Source organism: Macadamia integrifolia, chromosome 1 (genome assembly GCF_013358625.1).
Source record: "Macadamia integrifolia cultivar HAES 741 chromosome 1, SCU_Mint_v3, whole genome shotgun sequence".
In the NCBI taxonomy this organism is placed as follows: Eukaryota; Viridiplantae; Streptophyta; class Magnoliopsida; order Proteales; family Proteaceae; genus Macadamia; species Macadamia integrifolia.
In genome coordinates this window covers 6161244-6176941 of record NC_056557.1, presented here as the reverse complement: position 1 = coordinate 6176941, position 15698 = coordinate 6161244, and the positions used below count along the sequence as shown (strand labels likewise).

The window sequence follows — 15698 nt, the reverse complement described above, 5'->3', positions numbered from 1 at the left end:
AGACTTCTATACACAGCTACACCAAAGTGTAATTTCCTTCACGCATGAGTTTTTCAAATTATTCTATCTCATGCTTTGAATATATCCATGTAGATGATATATTTATATTTTTTTTAACAACCATTATTGTGTGTAGATTCTTTCCCACACTAGCATTATAGGAACCCTCTCCGTTTTTCATATGATGGAGGGATTGAGGAAATCTTGGAAAGGGCCTCTTTTGAAGGTGGCATTTTTGTCACTAAAACAGAATCCGACGTGGTGTCCATTGTTTTGAGGGACAAGTTCCCTGACCTTTGTTACCATTTCCACCCGAAGGCCAAAGCAACAGCATGGGAAAGGACAAAAATGTCCCCTCCTTTCTAAGGAGAGAGAGAGTGAGAGAGTAAAGGTAGATCAGATAGATGCCCGTGTGGCGTAGATTCCATAGAGAAGCACCAGTTCCAGCGCATCTGTGAATTGGGAGGACCCCACCTCAACGCGAAGGCATCTCCATCAACGACCATATATACTCCAATATAAGAATCTCTCTCTCTCTATATATATCCATATCTTCTTATTCTATGTATGTGAGAACAAGATAAAGAATGTAGTTCCTGCCAATCCAAACTAGCACCCACCAGTAGATTCGCCCTTTTTTTTTTTTTCCCCTGTATTCAAATTGAGGTTCTGATTTCTGCATAACTTCAATAGGAAGGACTACATGTATTGTTTTTTTTTTTTTTTTTGTTAATAATATAGACTACTTATATAGTTGTCATCTACCCAAATTTCAATGGGGTAGATAGGGCTTGAGACACCACCTAACTCATGTCAAGTTTTAACTCGAATGATAAAATAAAGCTAATATATTTATCAAAAATACTTTTAAAATTATTATTATTATGTCACATGGGCTATTGATATCTTTTTTTCTTTAATAACTTCAATCAATTTATTACAATAATAGAAAAAACAATTACAATACAAAGGCAACCTTTAAGAGAATCAGGAACGATATCCCCTACACACCAGAAGATCACTAGACTGACAAGGCACTATAAGAATAAAAATCAGTTTATTAGGATTCAAGTATTTCAACTGATATTGGGTACATTATCTATTTCTAGACTAGGTAGAGATCGTTGGATAGAGAGGATGTGATCTATATTAGCTATGTGTCAAATTTCAGAGTTTAATTCGATCAATTGTATTGACACTCATCATGTGTATGTTCATGCATGTATACAAGTACTATAGGCATTATTGTGCACTCTCCCCATTCTAAGTGAGAAAAGATGATTAAGATTTAAAAAGAAAACATATAAAAATGGATGATTCAGATTTATATTGTGACTTTCGAAAATATCACCAGTCTTTGTTACATGAATAAGTGAATAACTACCCAAATATCAATACAAAAATGATAAAAGATTGAAACTGACTCAAATTTGACACATGAGGTAATTGCAACACCTCTAATGTATCCAATAGTTGAAGGTATCATACAAGAAGGTTTTCCTATGTGGGCCATGCAAAGAATCTTTAACTTTCAATTATTAAAAACATAGTTATTAAGTTCAGGAGTTATTCCACCAAAAAAAAAATAAAAATCAGGAGTTATTCAATTTATATCATAATTAAGTAATAAAAAATGTATATCATATGTTGGTTAATATATACATGGATTATTTTTTTTTTTTTGAATGTATAAACATTATATTTTACACCTCGTTTGTCACTTTTGAACTATTCTAAGTCTGAAGGCTAATTTTGGGAGGAAGCCCTTGCTCCATCACCACTCGAGTCAGCGAGCTCCAGTATCATTCATTAGTCTTATGAAAACATTGTTTACCGAATGAGGGGTTCGACCTGGGGGTTATATCACTACCATGGAGCGCCCTTTTTTGTTACTAGAAAAGTCTTGGGCTAATTTATAGGGAAAATGGTCACCTCATGATCCAAACAGAAAGCTTCTATAGTTGGCCCATATAATTCTACCACATGCTCACTATTGGATAGAGAGGGTCATATGTCAAATTTAAACAAATGTTCCAGCAATTATCCATGCATTGGCATTCACCTGCCTGTTGTCCTTGTGTAAACACTGAAATCTTTATTTTTTGCCACTTGACCAACTTCAATTAGGCTAAAACTTAATCGGCAAATAGAGAACCCTAGGATCCACCTTTTAACAAAATTTAATCCTCATACCACTTGACAGATTTTTTGATAAACTTCATCATATTTTATATTATTCTACATATATTATATTTAAAAAATCTTAATTATCAAATAAATAATATATAAAAATTTATAAAAATTTACCTAATTTCTAATTTCCATTTTTCAAATGTTACCAAATCATATACAAATATATCCCATATCATATATGGTCAAAACACCGAAATATTGCATCCAAATTCCTCCACAATATCTTCATGGTTAGTTCTTAATATGAAAATAAAAGAAAGATCAGCACATCTGTCTTTAAAAAAAAAAAAAAAAATGGAAAGTTCAGTATACGTGCTCTGCAGTACCAAAAAGGGGAAGGGGGTTGGGAGAAAGCAGTAAGGGCAATTATGTACTCTTGGAGTTAATGAAGAGTTGTGGCCTTGTGGGGAACTCCTAGAGCAGCTCTAAGCATGACATATGATGACCTCACCCATAAGGACATAACCATAGCGGGCTTTAACATCTTTTGGGGTATCCACTAAGATGACAAAAGCACCCCTTCATTAAGAAGGAAAATTTGGAAATTAGTTGATAATTCTGATAAAAATTATTTTTAAAAACTAACTGTTAAAGAGAGAATGCCTTGGAATACTAACAAGAATCTTAGTAATGATTTACACATGGTTTAAGGTATCAATATTGTATCGATAAAAATAAAAAAAGCTTTGCTTTGAATTTATGCACGGATCAATTAATACAATTTGATCTACATCCTACTAAGTATAAATATTAAATATGAAAGAATGAAAGCTACTTCCTGATGTTTACCTATACAAAGACACACAAGATGGTAAAAAGACTATATTGCCCCGCACTGAAGATGCTCATATATATCCTCTCATTGGTTATGCCTGTTAACATGTACCTATGCCAAGAGGTAGCGTTTTCTCACCCATTAAATATTGAGGGTTACTTATATGAGCACCGATACCTATGCCTATAACCCTGACCAATCCTGAATCCCAATTTCTGGTTCTCGATGGAAGCCATTTATTTTAAAAAGGGTGCTGCTCCTTGATAATGAATATAGCCCTAGGCCGAAATCCCTATACAGGGGCTGCGCTTCCATGGAACAAATGAGCGATAATAAGACATATAGACTCAACCCACAGTCAACCAACTCGAGTGATGATAGGCAATGATCAATTTGAATCAATTCTAATCTGGGATCAAATCAGAATGGACTGATTCGACCCTAATTGCAAGTTTAAAACCCTTGAGCAGAAGGCATTTTTACCCTCCATAAAAGAAGTAGGTAGTAGTTGAAGGAGGAGAAGAAACCCTAAAAAGAAAAAGAGGACACATATGTACTAAAGCTTACAAAAAGTTGGTCTAAGCTTATAAAAATTGTGTTTTAACTACTTTCGATTGGCAGGGCAGTGCCGAACAGGGGGCTTCCTTCTTACTTCCCCATCAGAAAAAATTCTTTAATCTCTCCCTCACACACACAGGGATGCCGTCAAAAGGAAGGTTTTGAGTCTAGTTTACGCCAAATAGGTCGACTTGTACAATTCCATTCTCCACCCGTCCAACGCATTACTATAAAGAGCCAACCCTTTTCCTCAATAAACCCAACCTATCCTCTCTGATCTCTATCCCTCTCTGTTTCTTCTTCTTCTTCTTCTTCTCCTTTTTCTTGTCGTTATTCTCTTGCTTTCTCTCTGAATCTGATCATGGAAGGATTGTAAGAGGTAGACTGACTCCACCGCCCAAAATTGAGCTGAGTTTGGGACTTGAGAGAAACCCAGTTCTCCCGGGTGGTTGAGTGAGTCTGTAGCTTCAAGGATAGAAGGCATAAGCATAATCGTTTGAGATGGAGAAGCTTAGTTTTGTGAAGAATGGAGTGATTAAACTACCTCCAGGCTTCAGATTCCATCCTACTGACGAAGAGCTCGTCGTTCATTATCTGAAGCGCAAGGTCTTCTCTTGCCCATTGCCCGCTTCAATCATTCCTGAGGTCGATGTCTGCAAGCACGATCCATGGGATTTGCCAGGTTAGTTCCTTCCACAGAATAAAAAGAGAGGGCAAGGGGGCAAAGGGCAAGGTCATCTGCCTCTGTTATCCCCAATTTCAAATCATGACGAAATAGAGCTTTAACAATGCCATTCCAATCTGGGTCAAGAGGCTCAGCAGTCTCTTGGCTCGAGAAGGGTTTTTTCTGTAAACTACTATAAAGTTTCAGTACCAACTCAAAGCTGAATCAGAAAAGCCTTCCTTTTTCAGACTCTTTTCTTTGGATTTTATTTTTTAATTTTTTTTATAAAGCCATTCTCTTCTTCATGGTTAGGTGATTTGGAGCAAGAGAGGTATTTCTTCAGCACCAAAGAAGCCAAGTATCCAAATGGGAACAGATGCAATAGAGCAACAGGTTCTGGTTACTGGAAGGCCACTGGAATTGACAGAAAAATCGTAGCTTCTAAAACCAACCATGTAGTAGGGATCAAGAAGACCCTGGTTTTCTACAGGGGGAAACCTCCTCACGGGTCTAGAACCGATTGGATCATGCATGAATATCGTCTGGCTGGCTCTGGCTCTGCAACACTTCCCTGCATTTTCCCACAAAAGAGAAACCCAACCCAAGTGAGTTTATAATCTTAATGTTTTTATTTTATTTCGGCCTTACTGGAAGATAACCCATTTGTAATTTATTCCAATTCTTTTCTTTTTTGCAGAATTCTACTATGGAAGTGGAAGATTGGGTTCTCTGTCGCATATTTTTGAAGAGGAGGAGTACTAAAAATGATGAAGAGATCTTCTCCCAGCCCTTAAAGGAGAACAGAGTTAGGAATATTGAGACGGCTAGGCCTAGTTTCATTGATTTTATGATGGTCAGTGACAAGAGCGAGCCAGCTCCTGCTCCTCCTTCTTCATCTTCTTCCTCGTGTTCAGGTTCGAGTGGAGTCACAGAAGTATGTTCCAGTGGATCCGATCATGAAGAAAGCAGCAGTTGCAACAGTTTTTCTTCATCTTATTGTAGGAGAGGTCCATGAAAACTCTTTCAGTTGATCCTGTAACAGAAATTGAGGTTTCACCATCCCCTAAACCCGGCAATGAGAATAACAATAAAGTTAAATTTAACTCGAATGTTACTTCAATCAATTCTCCCAATCTGCTTCTCTTGACCATCATGCTTCCTTCTTTTTTTATTATGTAAACAGTAGAAAAAATTGGCAAATCAAAGAACAAGATTGTCCTTTAAACGTTTAAAGTCACTAACAAGAACATGTGTTGGATCGTTATTGCTATTTTGCTGCTCCTGTGAACTGCAACAAGCAAGTGCAGAGGATCTTCTGAACTCATTGATGTCCACTGCAGTCCACTAGTGTCTCTTACTTTATGTAGGCCATTCAACGCAGAGAGAGAGAGAGAGAGAGAGAGATAGACTCATTGCTGCACAGAATGAAACAGCTTTTACTATGAAAAGGCAAACCATTTTCTAGGAAAGGAGTTTTATACAAAGCAGAGAGAGAGATGCGATGGGGAAAGAAAAAGTAGGGAAAGTAGGAGGAAAGAGGGAGGAGGGGCATGGCACATAGACATCTATAGTTTGTGGAAGCAGGAATCTCTGCACATGGGTTTTCCTTCACCTACCCTTTAGCAAAAAAAAAATTCCTTCACCCATCTTTCACAGGGGTAAAAAAAGAGTAAAATTCCTCAGAAGAACCCAATTCCCTGGATAATGTTCCTATCATTATCGGATCTCCAAGAAACAAACAACCCTTACTGCAACAGTGTTTGCATCTGCTTTTTTACCTTTATCGCCAAAAGTAAAGTTCTTACTTTCCCTTGATCTGCAACATCCACGAAATTGATCAAAGTAATACAGGTTACAGACCTCTGCAAAAATTGTTATTAGCAATGAAAAATAACAGATGGGTTGAGGAGAGTGCTTCGTACTAGGATTTAGGAGTGCCACCATTCCATATGTTCTACCCTAAGAGGTTCTGTAGGCTAAGAATATAATCAGATAATATTCTTTACCCACTACCCACCCAGGTTGAACTTACATGGTTCTTCCTAATTCTTAAAACCCTGCAACATGTCCAGTGCATATATGCCTCATAATTAAGGGCAAAGATAAATGTTTCTCTTGGAACAGTTGAACAACAGACAAGCAGATAGGATTCTGTCACAATGATTCTAAAGCTAAATGACTTAGATTTACTACATAATTAATCATCTCAATCTCTGTTTGGTTTTGTTTTACACATTCTCTTGGAATACTCTTAATGCTTAAAAAAAAAAAAAAAAAGTTTGGCAGCATTTCTTGACCTGTATAAGCTTTCTTGGCCGTCAGTTATTTCTTTGATAGATTTATTTACTTGGTGGAAATCCAAGGCAGCAATGGTTCTATTAAATTGCATTTGGCTTTCATGCTTCATTCTTATTCCTATGCATATCTGGCTTGAGCACAACTCCAGAAGATTTAAAGGAAAAGGTATTCTTTCAAATACACTTATTGATCATATCAACCGTGACATCAAAGAAGCCACATCAATTATATCTCATTCCATTTCATCGGTGGATGACATCCTGCTTTCAGAACAGTTGGGCTCAAGGATTCCCTCCCCACAACACCCCAGTTCCAAAAATAATTTCAGAAGCATATTAGATCAAGCCTGAAAGGGGCACATTTAAATTAAATACTGATGGATCCTCTTTGGGAAATCCGGGTTTTCCTATCCAGGTCCCAATTCCGAGTTTTAGAGCTATGGTCAATAGGTGATTATCGTCAGGAAAATAAATATATATATATAGGAAAAAAAAAACAGAAAGCAACCTTAGCTTCAATCTGGAACATCTTCCTTCTTTTACAAGAAGGAAACAACAATCTCTATCAGCTTATTTATATAGAATCATAAGAATCTTAACCTCCCTCTGATCCTTTTGGAGAGTCAGCTTGAAAGAAACTTTATAAAAAAAAATTATCAGAACATCACAATCATGAATCATCTGACTTCCTGATGACCCAATTAAATGGAAGATCACAATCACAAGTCACAAAACAGGACTCCACCTTACATGTTGTGCGCCACGCGTGTGCTGGACAAACAAGGTGGAAGGCATGTTACAGATACCAAGTTCTGATTTTAAATACTCAATCCCTTTGACCTGTATATGGTTTAAGTGCTTCACTCTACAACATATTATAATCTTAATAATAAACAGAAGGAATCAGAGGAAAATAATTGCCGACCAAGGTTTCTTGTGATAATGGTTTAAGAATCTTGTTTGGCTGTTGGAGTTCTTCACGTCACCCTTTTTAATTTACATTTCACCTTCCATGTTCAAAGAGACAAGAGGACAATGTAAGAGAGAGAGAGAGAGATGCCCTGCCCTGATTAAATTAATGGATTGGATTATGGAGCCATGGCTTCCCCTTTGTCAATCATGTGGGTTGGCCGTCATGGTCAATGTCATGGATCAAGATATCGATATCGTATTATTTGAATCAATCAATACTAATACGTATTGATATCCTCAGTATTAGAGGTGACCGATACGGGCAGTGATACCTATACATAAAACAATGAGAGAGAGAGAGAGAGAGAGAGACCTTGGGGATTGCCTTAGGGGCTACCTTGCAGTCAGGGAATGTATGTTGACCAGTTCCAAAACCACCTACTTTTTTTTATGTACTGTGCAAAAAAAAAAAAAAAGGAAAGGAAGAAAGGAGAGTTAGAACCAACAAGAAAAAGAGATTGACAACAATGTAACAAGGACATAAATTCTTTAACAAAATGCAACTGAACTGATATGGTTCTTATTACTTACTTATGCCTGCCTTATCCGATGAAATATGGCATGGTAAGGGTCCTCAATCAGTCAATCGTCATGGATGATGGATGGATTATGGATACTCAAAGCCTCTCCCCATGCCACCCATAATCAGAATCCTACAAAGAGTATATTTTCTGATCTGTCACAGCCCAAATAATATTTCAGTCCATGAACTAAGTAAGCTAAGGATCAAAGCAATCACTTTCAGATAGAGTGCTTTACATCAACCTATGAAGCCCAAGTTCAGTGGCTTTAATATTCCCGTTGACCTTCACTCACAACAAATGAGTTGCTTGAACTGTTAAATGGTCAACAGCAATGGCACCCCTGCTAGTTCAAGAACACTGCTCCATCCCATGCCTGTAGAAGTCAGATTGATAAGCTTATCGATGTCTCACTGTCCAAGGACCACAAACTATCTATCATGGGCTGCCAGCAGTCGAGCCTATCAGTCTCTGCTTTCATTTTTACAACTAGAATTAACCCTCTTCCAGAAACTCACTTTTCCTGGTTTTCCCAAGAAAAAAAAAAAAAACTCAAATTTAACAAAGTCCCTACTTGATCATAGAAGGCCTGGATTAACGTTTCAACAGAACCACAGCAACATGTCCACTAAAAAAAGAGACTAAATTAAGCTCTAATCAATATGAAACAGGATCAAAACCTGATTTTGATACCATGTAAATATCTAACCCGATAGATCGAACCATTGGGTGGAAAGACACACAGGTATATGAGACGATGGAAGGCTTTATGGGTAACCGATGTAAGATTATTGTCCCAACAGTAACATCATGTGCTAGAGGTTAACATGTACGAGGCTCAGCTCACAAACAGAAAAAATAAAATTTGACACAAAATATAAAAGAGGAGAAATTTTAATTTTCCACACAAAAATGGACCCTGGCATCAAATCATAAATTTCAGTATTATCTTCCTTTGCATGAATATGGAAGTAGAAAAAACTCCAAACAATCAAAAAGGAAGTTATTAGCTCTCCTCCCTCATTGGCCCAATGGACAGGAACACCGCCCAAGTTTCTATGTAGCTAACATCATCCATGATACATTACATAAATTGAGTTCGCACAAAATTGCTCTATTCAACTCAAAAATGACAAATCAACAATTTTCTAGCAGTCCCTGTAAAATTTCCCTAATGTCAGAAGGCCTCATTTTCCACTCATCTATGCTAAAGAACTGATTTCTGATCAGTTCTCCTTGGGACAGCTAGGCTTCAAGCAGAAGGGAGCTGGAAAAGTATCTTCCTTGTACCAAATGCCTTTAAACAGGCTTTAATAAGGCCAGCTCATGACTGGTGTATGGAGCTTCTGCAGCAAATTCCCACTGATGGAACATTAATCAAATCATTCCCTCCCCCGGTTATTCCAGTTTTTCCACCTTGTCTCTTTTGATTCATTAGTGGTACCAATGGGTTTCCTCTGCCATTTCAGGAGACGGCCATCAAGAACTTGTTCAGTCACTTAGCAGGGTAAATTTGGTAGTCTGAGAAGGGATCTCCACATGTCCTCACACTCCAAGGGAGTTTCAGTAAATGACTTTCCATCTCACCAAACCTCAGGACCCCAAAAACATGGAACTCTCACTTCAAAAATTGAGTGAAAAGGAGGGTCTCGGTTTCTCAAGCTGGATGAATGGTTAAATCAACAGCCCAGATCCTAAAATTCCAGTAATTCACCTCACAAATCCAACAAACTGACTGTTTTTGCAACATCAAACCCACCACCTTAACAGGAAACATCCATATATGCAGTGATAGGAAGTGCTTCCAAATGGTATGAACCACAATCAAAGCATGGTCTTTCATGAAGAGGATTAGGTGGGCCATATATGGATAACCCCCCCCCCGGCGCAGGGCGGAAAATAAATGAGCAAGCCAAAGAAGCGATAGCAAAACACCCTAAAGGAAGCAGAATCGAAAAGCAATCCAACTAAATTCACCTAGATAATGGAAATCAGTTTAAAGAGTCACAGATAATTAGACTTGATCAGAAATATCAGACACAAGTAAACAACTAGCAAGGGGTCTCTCTTCTGATAAATGAAAAACTGAATTTTGTTGAAGAATTTTTAAAACATTACAAGGTTAAGATTGGAATGTCTGACGACTAAAATGTTCCGTGACAAACAATGACATCTTATGAATAACTGAAGATCTAACATGGTTTTCATTTGCTAAAGCCCGTATCAACTTCAAGTAGTCCAAGGGTATCAAGAAGCTTGGAATTGGCACACTGCATCCTTCGTTGCTCATTTAGTATTCTCACTCATATTTTGTAAGGTTGGGTGGCAGTGTTGTCTTTCACTGCAATTCCAGCTCCACCAGCTACCAAAGGAGGTGGTTCAACACAAGCTTTCAAGAGCCACCTCTGGAAGATAAACAGAACAAAAAATGTCATCTCTTTTTTCTTGAAGAAGGCAAAAGATAGAAATGTTTTCAGATCTTAAGATAATGACAATTGCAATAATAATTGGAACAACAAGTCAACTTTTCACAGAATATGATAATCTAAACATTGTAACCCAGCATAAAACAGTCAAGACTGGTGCCCAGACAAACACAAAGATGTAATACTGATTCCACAGGGATAGTCATCTGATTTGGTATACAAGTAAATAGGACATGTAAACCTTGAACTAGATATGCATAAGAATTCCACAACACCCAACTGAAGAAATGCTTGCGTTAAATGCACGTAGTACCATTAGTAGGGGCCAAATTCACCCAGACCCATCAGCCCACCAACACCCATACAGCTACTTGCATATTGGGTCTATGTTTAAAGCCATGTCTGGTTAGAAGTGAATAGAAACAAAGTGAAGTTAAATAAAAATTTCATTTGTAAACTGAAGTAATGAAATGATAAGAAATATAAGAAACTTCCAATGGAGTGTTTGGTTGAAAGCAGAGTTGATGCAATGTAATATGAAAACATATAGTGCCCACAACACAGAGAAGGTAGGAAAAGAAAATCTTCATTGACATTTTGGCTGAAAAGTGAAGTAAAATTTAGTTACCATATTTGGTATGCTTTTGAGTTAGTTACACAATTGCTTTTGGTAATGGTTACAAAAGTTTTCATTCTCTTTTTGTTTGTCTTAATTCAATTTACTTCATTTCACATATAACCAAATGAGGCCCGAATATTTAAGAACCACTGGGTGTTTGTGTTAGATTGGGACCTTTAACAAGTAAATGATGACTTAGGCATATCTTGGGTCAGGTGCAAATATACTGATGCTGTTCCCCAAACAAGTCGAGCATAAAAATAGTTGAATATTTGAAGAAAGAAACATTCAACAACAGAGGCAATTTTAGAAATGGTTTTGCCAATGGTGATCTAAAACCGTTCAAAAATGCAAGCAATATAAGTGGGTTTGTGAATTTGAAAAGAAAAACAGAGGGATATAAGTAGGTTATGATTAATCTCTTTGTTATATCATGTTGAGTGACTATCAATTTTGTCACGTATTCACTAACTATTTTTCTGGGTTATATTTTCATTAGGTTGAGCCTGACACAGGCAAAGTGCAGAAACGAGCTTATTTTAGTCAAAATGAGTGTTGGAATGGGTTATGTACAACCAAACTTATGGTCTAATGGGCTTTTGATGTAATAGGCCTCTTTAATGGGCTTATATCATGTGTAGTTAGACGCACAAATTTTAGTATCAAATTTCTGTTTTCTTTTAGCTTTGATTTTTCCATTCCTAGTAGCTCTAGGCTAGCTTGAGTCTATTTTAAGTTTTCACTTCAGTTTAGTTTCCACTTTAGTATCCTGTTGCTGGTAGGATAGTTTAGACCTATTTTTTCTTTTCTGTTTTAAAGTCCTATGCGAACTAATTGTTTTATAGGTTTAAAGTTCCTATTTTCAGTTGTTTTGGAGTGTTAATCAGAAGCACACGAATTTTACTAATAAGCTATGATGTTTTCTCTTCTTTGAGCCATGCGGATTCATGGTACTTGAAGATGGATTTCCTCTAACCTAAGGTGGATTCCTTAGAGCCTAGGGTGGATATTCCCAGGATTTCTTTGGGAGGATTCTCAATGTTGCTGCAGATTCCGCCTCAGTTCAGACCTGCACACAACCAACAAGAAAAGGTCCACCCGAGGAGGCTCCGGTGGATGAGGCTTCGATGCCTAAGTTAGTCTTCAGATTAGAATATAGGGTTCAATATAGAAAGAGCAGTGGGTAGAGGGAGAGAGATTGACCTGACTTTTCTTAGCCTTCCTTTTCTTTTTTATAAGATAGGTGTCATGAAGCCCTAATCCCCCATAAGGGGTGAAATGCCTCATTTGCCCTTGTGGGTAGGTGCATTTGAGTTGGAGAGTCCTTTGGTTTGTAGTTGTTTGCCACGTGTCCCCCACCTATTGGTGAAGTGATTTTATGGGGTATCACTCAACAATCTTTCTTCTTCAACTTATTCTTCTTGTTTCTGCCATCACATTGGTGTTGCCACAACTGTTCTTACATCTCATTGAAGATAGAAGTTATTTGAAAGGACAGAAAGCTTCTGTTGCTCAATCAATTTTGGTTGATTTTATACAAGTTCTCCGCAATTTGCTTTCCAAGATCTGTTTTGCTATTCATGCTCTGAGTCTGATCCATACATTTCTGGAAACTCACAATAGTCTCTTCTATCAGTTCTTGTTTCCTTCTTTTAGCTTTAACTTATTTTAAATAGTTCTGCTATATCCCCTGTTCCTGATGCAAGAATTCCTCCAGAACCATAGTTACAACCAGTTTGTGTTATACCTACTTATGTGCTATTTCTTCCACCAGCCTTTTTAATCCTACCATAACCTTAGCAGAGTGAATCAGGATTCAATCTCTGAAGTAATAACACAATATATGATCATGTGAAACTTCACAAGCGTGGAGAGGATGTTTAACCTTCTAAAGATCACTGGGAATCAATATAGCTGAAAAGATCAATGTTCCCAAAAGGGTTATGAGTGAATTAGGACTATTTTAGAGTGGTTAGGCTAAAGGTTTAGGGTTAGAAAATTTTGTAATTTTGCACAAGATTTTCAGTTTTGGTACAATAACATAAAACATTATCTAATTAAGTATACGATATCATATTTGGCTATACGTTGAAATAAATCAAAATTTATTCTAGCTAAAATTTTGTCCAACATTAAATGGCATGGGATATCTTATTTTATGCAACATCAACCATAGACAAGTCCTAATCCCACAAAATTTAAAAATTTAACAGTCTATGCTAGGCATCACATGAATGTAATTCCTACAATCCTTTGAATTCTTTAGAGTTGGAGGCCTACCATGAAGATAAAAATATTTTTCTTTTGCCCTGACAGAAATATAGTAAACCATTGGAGCCTTACTTTCAAATGATCTATTTGTCCTGCTCCTTTCATAAGCCCCAAGTAGTAGACCCAGGAATCAAACTTCACAGCTTCTTACCTCCAGCACTACATACTAGCCCCAACACACAGCACCAAACATACCGTCCAGCATATTAGTGATCAGAAGGCATAACATTAGAATGTGATAAGGACTTGAGGCTCAAATGAAAAACTGAATCTTCATTATTAACCCTCTGGCCAACTTTCTGACTAATGATGGTAGTTGGGCTGATCAGAATTGAGGAGAGGTTCAAGTTCAGATTGAAAGTGAATAATGATGAGTTTTTGAAGCATAATATTTGTATATCATCCTCCCCTTCCATCCAGAAAGCTCTCCAAAATGCTCAATGAGGAAGAACTAGTCACTCAGATTTCTCCCATAAGTGGCAGCCAAATATCTAGCCATCTCTTGAATCTCACCAAATGATCTACTGTCAGAATCCCCTTGCTTCTTGCAACATTGACTAGTTGAGGAAAGACATCTTTAAGAAGTTGATCTGTACCAAATGTCGCTCCAAATGCATTACAAGTTCCACAACGCCCAGCATCCTAACTGCTTAAATGAAAGTTTGTCTATTTTTTTTGTGAAAGCTTTCCAAAGGGTCGTGCAGTAGCTGATTTTCACAGAGGACTCTTTGATTCATTCAAAACACATACTTCCCAATAACAAACCTTGAATAGACAAGAACAATTCCAAGTTCACCATCCACAGATTGAACTCAGCTTTCAACTTAAAGTCTTCAATTCATTGCCATTTATTTTCTGCAGCCTAACCTACACCCACCGGCAGCTGAACTCAGGAGGACCCTATTTACCCTGCCTAACCTATTTATCCATAATAAGCTCCGAGAAAATTGTTTGAGGTGGTAATGGTCATGTTCAACGGAGACCTACGGATGCACCAATAAGGAGGAGCGATTTGATCCAGATAGAAGGATCTAAAAGAGCTAGGGGTAGGCCAAAAAATACCATAGGAGAAGTTGTGGGGAAATACATGCACAGATTAGGTCTTGGCCCAAATATGACCAAGAATAGAGAGGATTGGAGGGTTAGGATCCATGATGTGGACCCCATTAAGTTGGGATAAGGCTTTGTTGTTGTTACTATTGATCCTGATCCAAAAACCAATAAGAATATATCTAACCAACTGAGCTCTTTCTACAATATATCTTACATGAGAGCACTATTCTTGGAAATCAAAATGATCTAATTAATCAGAACATGTTAAGAAACACAGTTTTTCCTCGCTTCAGTATGTTTTTGCCCTGTTTGAAACAAATTCAAGCAATGAGTAAGAAAAAAAAAATGTAGTTTTAGTTCAGATAAACAAAACAAAAAGGTTTTGAGAGATTCTAGTTCCCAAGAACACATCCACCACCATATCTCTGATTCCCCACCTAACTTCCTGTATTTCCTACAATTTTGCTTAGGTTAGCATTGAGCATAACACCAACAATAAACAGATTGCACTATACAATCCGTACATGAGAAATTGTCTTCTTCAACATCACATACATACAGTTACAGGTGGACCAACAAAATGCAGAACCACTAGCAGTTACTCACCATAAATAGATTCCGATCGATATCAAAAGATTCAGAACTAGTGATTGTTCTTTTTCCCAGGTAACAGTCAGGTTAGCATATTCGAACAGTGAACAAGCATTCTGTTTTAACATCCCCAAAGAAAGGGGAGAAAATCAGCCACATATCATCTTCTTACACACAGTGATTAACAAGCAGAGCTGAATAAGCTATATAGTCTTGCGCAATCGCGTATTTATCCATTAAAAAAAATAATTCAAGATTTTCCTATGAGGAGTTCACCTGGTCAGAAGGTGGTCGTTGGCCAGTTGCAGATACACGGTGGGAGAGAGAGAGAGAGGAGAAGAAGAAGAGAAAGGCGCGAGAGACAGATGCGAACTCAACACAACAGATAGAAGGAGAGGGAACGAAGGAGCAATAGTGTGTATGTGCCATTCGGCCATTACCTGTCACCCGAGTTGAGTGGAAGCTGGTCACGGACTCACTGGATTTGCAGTTGGGTTAGGTCGTCTTCTTCACATTCTTCGTGGACCAATGGAGCAGATAACACTCCGTGGTCCAGTCTCCACACTTCAGACCGTTATGTTCCGTTTGGTTGCAAGAAAAATGGGGTGAAATCACTTTTAAAATGAAAAAGGAAAACTTTATAATAACAACATCCAACATCCAACATCCAACATCCAACATCCAACATCCAACATCCAACAATCTCATCGGATGGAAGCAAAGATAAAAATAATAAAAATAGTAAAAAAGAAAGAACG

General features: G+C 37.5%; 1 protein-coding gene and 1 long non-coding RNA gene across 3 annotated transcripts; one reads left to right on the top strand and one right to left on the bottom strand.

The window, feature by feature from the left end:
* Positions 1 to 3582: 3582 nt before the first annotated feature.
* On the top strand, positions 3583 to 5310 carry LOC122085522 (NAC domain-containing protein 83-like). The gene is made up of 3 exons (XM_042653999.1): positions 3583 to 4208; positions 4503 to 4795; positions 4888 to 5310. Exons 1-3 carry the CDS (start codon positions 4028 to 4030, stop codon positions 5203 to 5205), a joined length of 792 nt encoding a protein of 263 aa, XP_042509933.1. The 5' UTR covers positions 3583 to 4027; the 3' UTR covers positions 5206 to 5310.
* A 137-nt stretch (positions 5311 to 5447) lies between these two features.
* LOC122085531 lies at positions 5448 to 15547 on the bottom strand. 2 transcript variants are annotated; one of them, XR_006142144.1, is made up of 4 exons: positions 15217 to 15547; positions 8219 to 10385; positions 7991 to 8135; positions 5448 to 7854 (listed from the first exon to the last, which is right to left on the bottom strand). It is a non-coding gene; the product is annotated as an uncharacterized LOC122085531 (long non-coding RNA). The 2 variants fall into 2 exon arrangements; XR_006142147.1 differs by having other exon boundaries at positions 8225 to 10385.
* Positions 15548 to 15698: the final 151 nt, after the last annotated feature.